This window comes from Balaenoptera borealis (genome assembly GCF_965194805.1).
Source record: "Balaenoptera borealis genome assembly, chromosome: 20".
NCBI lineage: Eukaryota > Metazoa > Chordata > Mammalia > Artiodactyla > Balaenopteridae > Balaenoptera > Balaenoptera borealis.
Genome location: NC_138879.1, coordinates 37,891,348 through 37,903,611, shown reverse-complemented (window position 1 = coordinate 37,903,611; position 12,264 = coordinate 37,891,348). Strand labels below are relative to the sequence as shown.

The 12,264-nt window shown below is 59.4% G+C and overlaps 2 protein-coding genes across 9 annotated transcripts in view; one reads left to right on the top strand and one right to left on the bottom strand.

The window, feature by feature from the left end:
- BCAS3 (BCAS3 microtubule associated cell migration factor) overlaps nt 1-11,574 on the top strand; it is a 569,341-nt gene extending 557,767 nt beyond the window's left edge. For all 6 annotated transcript variants that reach the window (XM_082372026.1, XM_082372012.1, XM_082372019.1 and 3 more), the window contains one exon: nt 10,772-11,574. In XM_082372026.1, coding sequence (XP_082228152.1) covers nt 10,772-10,920 — 149 coding nt within the window. In that variant the 3' untranslated portion in view covers nt 10,921-11,574. The remainder of the gene's footprint in view (nt 1-10,771) is intronic.
- LOC309618402 (uncharacterized protein) overlaps nt 1-12,264 on the bottom strand; it is a 52,630-nt gene that overhangs the window by 34,236 nt on the left and 6,130 nt on the right. The window lies entirely within an intron of this gene.

Genomic DNA, 12,264 nt, shown 5'->3' with positions numbered 1-12,264 from the left:
CTCACCTCCCCGCCCCTGCCCAGCCCACAGTGCACTGACTTGCTCAGTCAAAGCGAGCCTGCTGCTTTGGCCTCAGCTGGCCGTCCTCTCAGGTGGGTAAGTGAGACAGTGGGGGAGAGGGCGCGGCACGGGCCCCAGCCCCATCAGCTCTAGAAAACAGATCAGAGCACAGGCCTTAACTGTACAGAACGGGACAGATCAGTGGCAGGGAGGAGATTGGGTCAGCCCATGGAATGAGAGATGATGGTGATTTCTTAACCTTGATGGAAGGGGGAAAGCCACATCTTACCAAACTCTTCCGCTGCATCGGAGAGAATTTAATTACATTTGGACATTTGAATGAGAACCAGATGTGGCTCGAGCCCATCAGGCCAGCCGTGTTCAAGGAGCAGCATCTCTCCTGTGGTCCACGGGCCCCTGCGCTGTCTCACAGCCCCGGAGGGCGGCTCGGGAAGACCCCGCCCGGGAGCTCGGTGGGGTCTTCCGAGCTTCAAGGCTGGACTTCAGGAGGCAGGAAGGTCGAGGCTGGCTGCCGGACACCTGGTTCCCTAGGACAGTTTCCAAGCTCTGTGTCCTCCCCAGAGCCACGCTGAGTGGGCATGTTCGCGGGGCCCCATATGCAGACGCACACAAAGGAGGCCCGTCCAGCACCTGGCTGGGCGTCCTCTACCGCCACGCTGCCCCCCTGCATCTACCTCAGATTGCATCTGCCGCAGCTCTGCCCCCCGTGTTGTGCTGCTGGCCTGGAGCTAGAGGGGGCATTTTGGGCCCTCCTGGGTGAGGACCGCTTCTGCAAGGGCCTCGGCCTGCTGAAGCATCAGAGATGGCAACCCCAGCTTTCTACCCAGGACCCCACTGCAGTGAGAGTGGTCTCTCGCACGCGCTCCGGGCGTATCCTGCTTCTCGCAGCGCCTTCGCCTCCTCTTCTCTTTAGAGCCTCACACGCCCCGTGAGGTCTGCAGAGCAGCCCCTCCCCTCCTGCCTGACAGATGGTGACGCAGATGAGAAGTGAAGCAACTTGCCCAGGTCATTCAGCACGTCTGCGGCAGAACTGGGGCTAGAGCGAGTTCTCCTCCTCCTCCTCCTCCTCCACATCCACAGGGAGGTTCCGCTCAAGGCTGCTCCTACATCTGGCTGATCTCAAGCATGGTTTCAGCCAGATTTATCACATAACTCAAAGCCAGGGACCCGTGAGCCAGGTCAGCTCAGCCTTTGCCATCCCCAAGTATAATATGCTGTGACAGGACATACTCTGCCTGGGTCAGGATTTAAAGTTAGACAGATGTAGTGACACCGAGAGGGTCCCCGCGCGTGGGGTACTGGTCGAGGTGACCTGGGTGGGTGATCCTGCTCTCTTCTCCTTAAGCCAAGACTTGAGAGGGCTTGGGTCACATGGGTTGCCTGAGAGCGGGTTGTGGCAGCCTTTCTGGTCTTTCCCTGGCTGGGGTTGGTGCCCTATCATGGCTGTTGTAGGAGGGACCCGGGGAGAGGCTCCAGCCCCCAGACAGGCCAGCCTACCCTCTGGCAAATACCACCTAAGTCTGGGAAGGGATCCGGGGCTGGGTTGTGAGCTGCTCTGCCTGGAACTCAGATGCTCTGCTCCCTTCCCCTCCCCCAGCACACACACACACACACACACACACACACACACACGCACGCACGCGCGCGCGCGCACGTGCAGCTGGCTCCAGGGGAAGGGGTGGGGATGGAGGATGCCCTTCCTCATTCTTCAGCCTCCATCCCTCCCCCTCTTTTTTCTACTTCGAGTCTCCCTTCCCCAACATTCCAGCATGCTCCTCTCCTGTCATCCCCACTGGACCCACCAGGAATTCGGGGACCTAGCCTACCTCTATGCCCCTGTCTCATGGTATTAATGCCAGACTGGCCTGCTGTCATGAATAGGGTTTCCAGAGGCCTAAGGACCTTTCCTGTTGGAGGGAAGAAAGGTGATGTGTCTTTTCCCCGGTTTTTCTGGGTGGAGCCTAAGGCACAGCGAGGGCTCTCCACTTGCCGGTTTCCTCAACCATCCTTTCTAGGATTGATCATGACTTTCAGCTTCCAGCGGGGGGGGCCAGTGGATGCCCAGAAGGGTCTGAGGTCTCCTTGAGGCCTCAGGTCTCCCCCCAGAACCCTGAGGTTATTAGGCAGCTGTGCGTGGCCCCAGTGGCCAAGGGACACAATTCCAGGTACCTGAGCCGCGAGCGGCAGATACTTGCCCTTAATGTTTGGAGCTGGCAGCGGGGGAGGGGTTGGTGAGGGGCGAGGCAGGCCATGTAGCCTTGGCCTCATCCTGTGACGTTCTGGGTCTCAGTACCTGCGGGGTCAGGAACAAGAGCTGGGCAAGGAGATAAGAAAGCGTGTTTGTGGGAGCCCTGTGGGTTGGAAGAGACTCCTGCCAGGAGGGAAGGCGTGTACCTGCCCACTGGCTGCAGGACTCGGGCCGTTGGCACAAGCTCTCAGGGACCCCAGGCCGAGTGTGCAGTGAGATGACCAGAAGGAGGTGGAATCAGTGGGCCAGGGCTCTGTGCTCAGACACAGGTGTGAAGCCCTGGAGATACCCAGGCCATTGTTAGCTATCTTCTCATCCACTCCCTCATTCTATCACCCAGACCAGGATTCCCATTATCTGAACTCGGAAGGGCCTTTTCATCCTCAGCCCCTCAGCTTCGAGAAACTGCCCTCCTTCCTTCCACAAGTGTGCTTGGGAGGGGAATAAAAACCCCTGCTGGAGGAGAAAGGTGATACCTTCTCAGCCCTACCCCCCAGCCCCCATCCTTCCAAGACCCGGTGTTGGTGGATGAAGAGGATCCCTGGTCTGTTGGCCTCTCTGCAGGCTCTGGAGCCTGAGGGGGGAGCCTGAGGGTGGGATACGGCAGGGCTGAGGGGACAGGAGAAGGGAAGGTGGGAGCCTGAGGGGGGAGCCTGAGGGTGGGATACGGCAGGGCTGAGGGGACAGGAGAAGGGAAGGTGGGAGCCTGAGGGGGGTGCCTGAGGGTGGGATACGGCAGGGCTGAGGGGACAGGAGAAGGGAAGGTGGGAGCCTGAGGGGGGTGCCTGAGGGTGGGATACGGCAGGGCTGAGGGGACAGGAGAAGGGAAGGGGGGAGCCTGAGGGTGGGATACGGCAGGGCTGAGGGGACAGGAGAAGGGAAGGGGGGAGCCTGAGGGTGGGATACGGCAGGGCTGAGGGGACAGGAGAAGGGAAGGGGGGAGCCTGAGGGGGGAGCCTGAGGGTGGGATACGGCAGGGCTGAGGGGACAGGAGAAGGGAAGGGGGGAGCCTGAGGGTGGGATACGGCAGGGCTGAGGGGACAGGAGAAGGGAAGGTGCAGGGGAGCTGTGCAGCCTCAGTTCGGTGTGTCAGGGTGGGAAGAAAATCGAGGCCTCCCTACCGGCTGCCTCCTTTAACTGCTGCCCTTTTAACCTCCTAAAAAGTGCCCTGGGGCTGAGGCTGGCTCCAACCCAGAGTGTGGTCTGTGACAGAGCTGTCAGGGTTTCCAGAAGCCATCTCAGGCAACTCCATCTCTGTCTTCCTGAAGAGACCCCCACCTCCCTGAGCCACTCCTGTTCTCTGGAAGAGAGAGCAGTAGTTTCCAGGCCCAGGGCCGGTGTAAGACAAGCAGCCCCTAGCCGTGTCCACCCCCTAGTTGGCCTCTGGATCATCTCTTCGGGTTCCAGCACCAGGAAGCTGACAAACCTCCTGAACCCGCAGGATGCAGTCAAGCCCCCCACCTCCTTAGCGCCTCTCTCTCCAAGCCCCAGTTTGCATAGCTGGTCCCAGGCCCTTGTTGGCAGGCCCCTTGCTGACAAAGTCGATTGCTTGGGGCAGACCCCGTTGAGATCCACTTGCTGAACTTGAAGCAGTCCTGTGGTCCCCTCGTCTCCTCTCTGTATATCCCCTTCAGGGAAGATGCTAAAAATCGCTAATCTCCTGCTCAGAGGACCTCCTTCCCCCCACCCCACCCCCTGACCTCAACCCCCCAGCCAAGAACCCTCACGGCAGAAGGGGATGGAAGCCATTTCTGTATGCAGACCTCCTCTGAGCCAGGCACTGGGCAAGATGGGGCAGTTTGGCTGACTGTACCATGCTCTGGGGCCACCCACTCCCCTGGGGTACCACTGAGCCCAACCCAGACAAGGGGCTTAACCACAGGCCCTGCTGACGGGGGAGAACTGGGAGGTGGATGCAGGAGGGAAAAATCAATGCACGTCAACAGGGTTGGAAATTTATTTTCCAGCTTGGAAGAGGGTATTTTCAAAGAGGCAAGGAGGGAAATGAAAAGCTGTAAACACATATCTGCCATCTTCCTCTTCAGGCCATTTCTTGATTAAAAAGAAAGACTCTTTCCCAAGATCCAGTGGAGAAGGGGGAGCGCGAACCGGTGGGGGCCTGGATGGCAGAGACACCTGCTGGGGAGGGAAGATGGAGAGGGACCCCGAGGTCCTATGGATAATCACAAGCACTAATACAATTGCAGCAATAAGAGTAACTCACATTTGCCGATGGGAAGCTTTAAGCACTTTATGATGCGCTCTACATGCATCGTTTAATTTAATTCTACAACCGCACTACGAAAGAGACACTGTTACCCTCCTGCGCAGGAGACTGAGGCACAGAGGTTGAGTAACTTGCCCCAGATCTCCCAGGTAGCAGGGCCCAGAGCCTGTGCTCTTAACCACTTCCCTCACCTGCCTCCCCAGCCTGGGCCAACACTGCCCTCCCCCTCCTCAGGCCCTTGAGGCTGAGGGGTAGGGGTGGGGGGCATTCTCCCTCCTCTCTGCTGGAAGTGGGTGGTGGGTGCCGCCTAAGGCTCCACCCCAAGGCCTCATCCTACTCCCCGCAGGCCGCCTGGGTGGTCAGCTTGGGACGGGGGTGTGGCTGCAGCCAGGGCCCAGTAGAAGTGCTCTGCTAATCCCTTTAATGAGCTGCATCGTGAGGCTGAGTGTGCAGAGCTGGGCCTGCTGGAGCCTCTGAGCACACCAGAGGGGCCCGGCAGTAAATGCTACTCCTTTTGTGGCAAGGGAAGCGCCAGGGAAGCCTGGGGACTGAACCCCAGGGGTCCCAGGGACCCTCCGCCCAAACACACACACAGAACTGCCCTCACTGACCCCATTAGGTCCCGGAAACAGACCGTCCTCAGCCAAGTCCTGAGACGGGCTCTCCACAGTGCCCTCACCCACCAGCAGCCGAAGGGGCTTCCCTCGGGGTCTCTGATCGGCCAGCCACCCTCACTGCCATCCAGCCTGGAGGAGGCCTGGAGAAGGTCAAGCCCAAAGTAGGACTTCACTCCTGACCTTGCCCCTGGGGTCTCCTGCCCTCCTGGGCTCCCCCAGCTCCTCGCAAAGCTCACATAGACCCTGTGTCCTCAGCGTTTCACCCCCTCCCCAGGGATCAGGGAACCAAGACCATAGCGCTTAGTACAGTGACTGTTCTGTGAAGAGAGACCTGCTCCCGGTCTGTCCCCAAAAGTCCCTGCCTTAGCAGGCATTGGACGGCCTCAAGGGAGTGAAGGGTCTGTACCCAGGGGAGAGGACGGTGCCAGGGAGAGGAACCTCCAGGGTGAAGCAGCCTTGGGGACCAGCGCTCCAGAGGGGAGGACCAGAGAGGGGGGCTTCCTCATGCCCTGCCCCCTTGCCGTCTCCTGTGCCGTGTATGATCCCCTTCCTGCCTCATCCTCTGCGTCTCCCCGGGTGGAGCCCTGCCCTGCTCATCGGCACCCACCCACAGCTCCCAGGAGCCAGTCTGCTGTTCCTGCCTTTGCAAAGGGGCCTTCAGTATCCTGCCGGGAGATGAGGGGCTGGGGTGATGGTGGAGTGAAGGACGGAAGACAGGCGCCCTCACCCTGCGTGGCCCAGCCCGAGAGAGGGCAGCCAAGCTCCTGCCTCCTCACATGCTCCCTGGGTCTCCGTTGGCATACACGCCCAGGGAACCAGGGTCGCTTCTCCCTAACGAGGCCAGCCACCTCTTTGCCCGCTTCTGACACCTTTGAAATTTGCCAGCCTCCATAGAGAGTGAGGGCAACACGAGGGCTGAACTTTCTCGGTCCTTTGCTTACGTCATGAGAGCCGAGGCGCCTCCTTTTTGGTTGCTGCTCATTCCACTGCCCCCCTGTTGGAGCCAGCCTTAGCGGTTTCTGGAGTTGTCACATCGCCGTCCTGGGGCCTGCAGCGGCCCCAGTTCTCTCTCTGGGGGGGTTGTGTACCCAGAGCCAGTGGCTTCCTGCTCTTCCTTGGTTTTGCTGCCTGCAAGATGGGGAGACCAGCACCCACCTCCCAGGCGCACAAAGGCGCTGGAGAATGTGAGGTCATAATAAGATTTTCTGTCCGAGTCCAGTCCATTATCTAGGAGCTACTCCGCATCCCCTACCTTGCTTTGAGGCCTGGAGAGCAGCCCCCTTTAGAGCTAGCTTTTTCCCACCGGCCAGAATCCACATACTTCCGCTGAGTGGGGAGGCTGCCAGGGCTGCTTACTTAGTCCCCCACCACAGAGCCCCCAGCTCTCTCTCCTGCAGCCCTGGCAGGTTTCTGGTGGGCTTTCCCCACAGGTCCACCTCAGCTGCAGGAGAGCTGTTCAGACCCAGGGGTCTTGGGATTGGCAGAGGAGGGCGGCAGCCAGAAGCTGGGCCACTGAGTCAGAACATCCGGAGGCGTCCCCGAAAACTCAGCCTTTCTCTGTCTCCTCTTCCTCTCCTGGCATCCCACCTGCACGGGCCGCCATCCGGCACCGCATGGGCCAGGGGCCCCTTCTCTCCCCTCCCCCCAGCTGCTCCTCCTCCATGTGTGGCTCCTCTCCCCCCCCCACAACCCATCACCCTCACCAAAGGGGGTCTCGGCTCTGTCACGACACTTCCATCTCTGGGACCCCCAAGACTGGTCCCCAGGCCCCTACACATGCATGTCACTGCAGCATTCTGCTGCAAGCTTACCCTCCTCCCAGTATGACTTCCCCACACCTCCCGATACCCTCTCCTCCCGCTTGCAGAGATCAGTGTACTTCTCCATCGCTGTCCAGGTCTTTTCCCAAAAGATTCCTCAGTGCTTTTATTTTCACAAGGGAAAAAAAAAGGAAAAAAAAAAAAAAAATGCCGACAGCCCAGCGTCCGTGAGCAACCCAACAGTAACAAAGCATGTGTTCAGGATGGAGGCAGGTAAGGCCTTATGCTTCCGTTTGCCGCTTGCTCTGAGGGCTGGGCGGCTGGGCAAGCCGAGGGGCAGCCGTGTGCGCACCCCTCTTCCACATCCACATCCACTTCTGCACACGCCCATCGTCCTGTCTCAGTGAGAAGAAGAGAAAGGGGTTTGACAGACGCATGTAGGAAAGTGCCCAGGCCCAGCCGGGCCCCTGGTTCTTGTACTGGTAGTCACGCTGCAGAAGAAGCGCCACATCTCCTTACCACATCATTCACTCATTCACTCGAGAAATGTTTTTTGAGCACCAGCTGTCTTCTAGGCCCTGCGGTTGGCACTAGGGAATAGAGAGAGAAAGCACAGAACTGGCCCCCAAGAGACTCTCCACCTGGATGGGGACACGCGTGTGAGCAGGCGGGGCACGGTGTGCTAGAGGGCCCGGGGCAGGAGCCGGTACACAGCGCAGTGGGGCCTGGCGGGCTCTGCCAGGGCAACAGCACAGGCTCGTGCTTGTGCTTAGCTTCGAAGACGAGTAGGCGTCCTAGGGGCCTAGGGAGCCTGGGAAGAGCTTTTCCGACAGAGGGAGTTGGATGAGCACAGGCCCAGAGGCCTGAGGCAGCCTGGAGAGGCCCCCAGACTGCCCAAGCTCATTACTGGTTCCTCAAATCCAATAACAGGTGAGGTTAGTGAGGTCTTAGTGGGGGCGGGTCAGTCATGGAAGGCAGTTCGATAGAGCTGAGGGGTTTAGACCTTATCCTGAGGACCCTTAGGAGGCAATGAAGATTTTTTTTTTTTTTTTAAAGGAACTCCTTTTATTTATTTATTTATTTATTTTTGGCTGTGTTGGGTCTTCGTTTCTGTGCGAGGGCTTTCTCTAGTTGCGGCAAGCGGGGGCCACTCTTCATCGTGGTGCGTGGGCCTCTCACTGTCGCGGCCTCTCTTGTTGCGGAGCACAGGCTCCAGACGCGCAGGCTCAGTAGTTGTGGCTCACGGGCCTAGTTGCTCCGCGGCATGTGGGATCTTCCCAGACCAGGGCTCGAACCCGTGTCCCCTGCATTGGCAGGCAGATTCTCAACCACTGCGCCACCGGGGAGGCCCCTCGATGAAGATTTTTAAGCAGAGGAAAAGATGAAGTTTGTGCTTTAGAGAGAACACTCCGGCTTTGGGATGCGGTGGCTTGGAGAGGGGCGTCTGCAGGTCGGGAGACCAGAAGGGAGCTTTGGAAATTATCCAGGCAGGAAGCACAGGCCTAACCCGGCAGTGGCCGTGGGCATGGAGAGGAGGGAAGAGGCCCGGGGAGATGTACGGGATATAAATTCACCAGAGCTCGGTCGCCCTGGGAGATGGGGCCACTTCCCTCACATCCCAGGCCTCACTGGTAAAGAGAAAACACGAGCAGGGCAGCTCAGGCTCTACCTGGCCCCCAAGAGCAGCAAACTCATCTTGTAGGTCCCTTTGGCAACCGTCCCTGCGCTGTCACAGGATGGGATGAGGGGTGTCCGCCCAGACTTGCAGGGTGGGGTCCCTGCGGGCCTGTGCTGAGGGGCAAAGCGGGTGCCACGCTTGGTCCTGGGCTCCCGGCTCCTCGGCTTCCTCGTTAGTGGGGACGTGCCGGTGCTGGGCCTCCGGAACGTTGGGCCTGTCTTCCAGGTCTGGAGAGGAGCCAACCTTCCCCATGCTGGTGGCCTTTTCTGCTCCTTCATGTGGGGCTTTCTTCCTTGGACCTGGTGTCCAGAGGCTCAGGAAGCCCCTGCTCGTCTTGCTGCGGCCACTGCTCCTCTCTCCTGCCCTCCTGGCTCTGCTGCCAGCGCCCCCTAGTGCTGGGACGGCCTGCACCAGGGTCAGGGCCTCTGAAATCAGAGATCTCCCGCAGACCCCTCGGCTTGCTTGCGGGGAAAGAAGGGAGCGGAGGGAGCTTTCTTGGAGCCTGACGCTTCCATACAGAAATCCCGGGGCCTGTTCTTTGCTTTCCTGTCCTGTCCCTCTCTCGGCACAATGGCCTGGACTCCCAGATGAGGGTGAGGCTGGAGGGCGATCCACATCTACATAACTCTCGACTTATCTCGGGGTTGGGCCCAACGGGGCAGCCAGTGTCTCTTGGAGATCAGGGGCCATCACCAGGCCTGTAGCCTGTGTCCACAACCCCCATCTGCTGAGAGGTTCTGGTGTTCAGGCACACACGCCCTTCCAGCCTGGGCCCGGGCCCCGGAGTGGTGCCTGGTGCAGCCTGAGGGCCCCTCCCGCCTCACACAGGACCAGGAGCCTGCTCTGAAGGAGGGCAGCCCAGACTCCCCCAGCCCGCCTGTGGCTGCCTCTACTGGGTCACCACGGTGCTTTGGGGGTCGCCCGCAGGGAGAGGGGGGTCGGTGGTTACTTCCTGGCTGACTGGTGATGGCCGGCCCAGGAGTAAAGGCCATGACCCATTCCCTAACCAAAGCCAGCTGTGCTGCGTGTGTATGGTGGCAGGGAGCCAGGGAGCAGGTGCAGGCTGGAGATAAAAGAGACCAGACAAGTGTAACATTCGAGCACACCTTGCTGTTTCAGATGACTGCTTTGAGGTCCTGGGCTCCTGGGGTGGACAGGCAAGACCCCCTCAGTCCCGGGCAGGTGTACCTTGGGGAAGGAGAGGTTGCAGGTACCACATCTTGGCTTGGGGCCCAGAGTTTGCCCAGGGATGTGTGTGCCCACATCTCAGAGCCCACTGTGAGGAAAAGGGTATAGGAACTGGCCACTTTCAAAAAGCCAAGAAGTAATTCTCTCTTCCTTGCATTCGGCATACCAGGAAGTCTATTCCCAGCCCACCTACCCCAGTACTTGTCTTGGATCAAGAGATGGTGGGGCAGTTGAGTAAGTTGCCCAGAGTTGAATGAGATGGAGCCAGTTGCCATATCCAAGATGGTAGCGTGGCTGTGTTGATGCCAGGGAAGGGGCAGAGGAGGAGATGGGAGCCTCCTTGCCTGCTTCCCAGGTTGACTCTGAGCATACAAATTCTGGGGGGCCTCCAGGACACTTGGGAGCCCAGAGGAAGGGAGAAAGGAGGCACTCCAGGCACGTAGGCCCCTCTCAAACCTGGCATTCCCTCCTGAAGGGAAACAGGACACTTTCCAGGAGGTGCCACAGATGGACCGGGGCCTGGCCAGCCGGCAGATTGTGTGGGTGAGAACGAGTGAGCAAGTGAGTGGCTAAGCCAGGGTTGAAGCTCCCTGGCGGGGGAGGGGAGGGAGACAGATCGGGTAGGGAAGCGTCGGTCCTTCCCATGTCCTGGCTTCTCCCCTCCTGCCAGACTTGTAGCTCCAGGACAGGAGCCTCTCGTGGAGTTGCGTGGAGCTGGGGGAGCATGCTGGCTGAGCACATGCTCCATGTATGGCAGTGGGGTCCAGACAAATCATCAGGGCGGCCATACTTCTGGCTAAAGGGGCTCCCACAATGAGGGAGTAACTGGAGCCCGGCAGCCAAGGGGGCTTCGCCCTCCTCAGGGTGAGCCTCCCTGTGACCCGAGCTGCCACCCGGCCCGTCCTTCCCCCCGCAGAAGGATGTAAATGGACCCAGATTGGTGTCTCAAGGCAGGCAGCCCGGCCCAGGGGCTACCCCCGCCTCCCCAAGACTGCACTCTGACCGGGCCTGGCCCGCTCTTCTGTCTTGCAGAGCTACAGCGAGAGGGAAGCATCGAGACTCTGAGTAACAGCTCAGGTTCCACCAGCGGCAGCATCCCGAGAAACTTCGATGGCTACCGATCTCCACTGCCCACCAACGAGAGTCAGCCCCTCAGCCTCTTCCCTACCAGCTTCCCGTAGGTACCAGCAACCTGCTTCTGACTGGCTGGCCCACTCACCTGCTGGAGGGAGGAGAGAAGTCCCCCCTCTGGTCCTGCCCTTCGGACTCTGCTCGTCTTTTACCAACCACCTTCCCCAAGCTTCGTGACAACAGCCGCCCACCCTCCCTGGATCGAGAAGAGACCCTTCTCCAAAGCACCTCGGCTCACCATGACCTCTGCCCCCCATCAGCGGGGCCGTGGCTGAGAGAGACTCTGCAGAAGCTCCGTCCCCTCCTCCGTTTGCACACGATGTCCTGCATTGGACCCGCTTTTGTATTTTCTAACCAAACCCTTGGGGGGCCTGGGTGGGGAGAGGGTGGGTGGTCCGGCGGGCACTTTGGCCCTGAGCGACAGCCCCAGCTCACTCCTGGCTTTGGCACACGCTGCCCAGCTTCCCTTGGCCAACCTCCTTCTGGCGTTGAACTGAGGCCCAGAGTATTAGGGAAGGAGGAAGGAAGAAGAAACCCCCCTTCCTCTTTTCTTTCCCCTTTGGCTCATGGAAAGGATTTGTCTTTCTTGTCTGTAAGCCCTTTTACCCTGGTCCTGTACTGTTCAGTGAAGGAAACCCTGGTTACTGAGGCCCTGTCAAAAAGTGCACGTCTTGTTCAATAAATCACGCTGCAGTTGGTGTCCATCCCTGAGTTGCTGGGGTCAGGGTCCTCTCCAAGCGCTGAGCAGCGTCCTGTGGGCCTGACCGTGTGTCCCTGCTCCACACGTGCAGCTGAGGGGGAGACGGAGGCGGGAGGAAGGAGAAGTTTTACTCTTGAATTGGGGTAGGGTCTGACTTAAATCCATTCTCTGACCTTCTTGCCTGTTACCAGAGCCGTTGAGTTCTGGGGGCACCCCAGGCCCGGACCCTCCCTGGCTGTGGCAGTCAGGGCTGGTCAGGCCCTTGGCATGTGCTTCTGGGCTGCTGTGGGAAGGAGAGCCTGATGAAGACTCTGGCCTCATCTTTGGGACAGGCTCCCTGTCATTACCTCTCCTCAAACTCAGAAGGTTGACGGGTGGTCAGGTGAAGGTGGGTGTCCCAGGAAACCTGGCTGGAACCTTGGATGACAAGTTCCTGATGTGGTTCCCCTCCCACCTCCCAATTCTAGACCTAAAGTGAGTGGCAGGAAGGAGACAGGAGCAGGAGGAGTGAAAAGGGGTATTGAGCAAGAAGAAGACGAATGCTAGCCCCAGTCCCGCCTTCCCTGAGACCCCGGAGAGGCCTGGGAGGATTGAAGGAAACCCACTGATCCAGGTGTGGTTTGGCGTGAAGTTTAATGTAACAGCCACAGAAGAGTTGAGTTCACAAACAAGCAGGCCTTCCCATCCAGCCAGA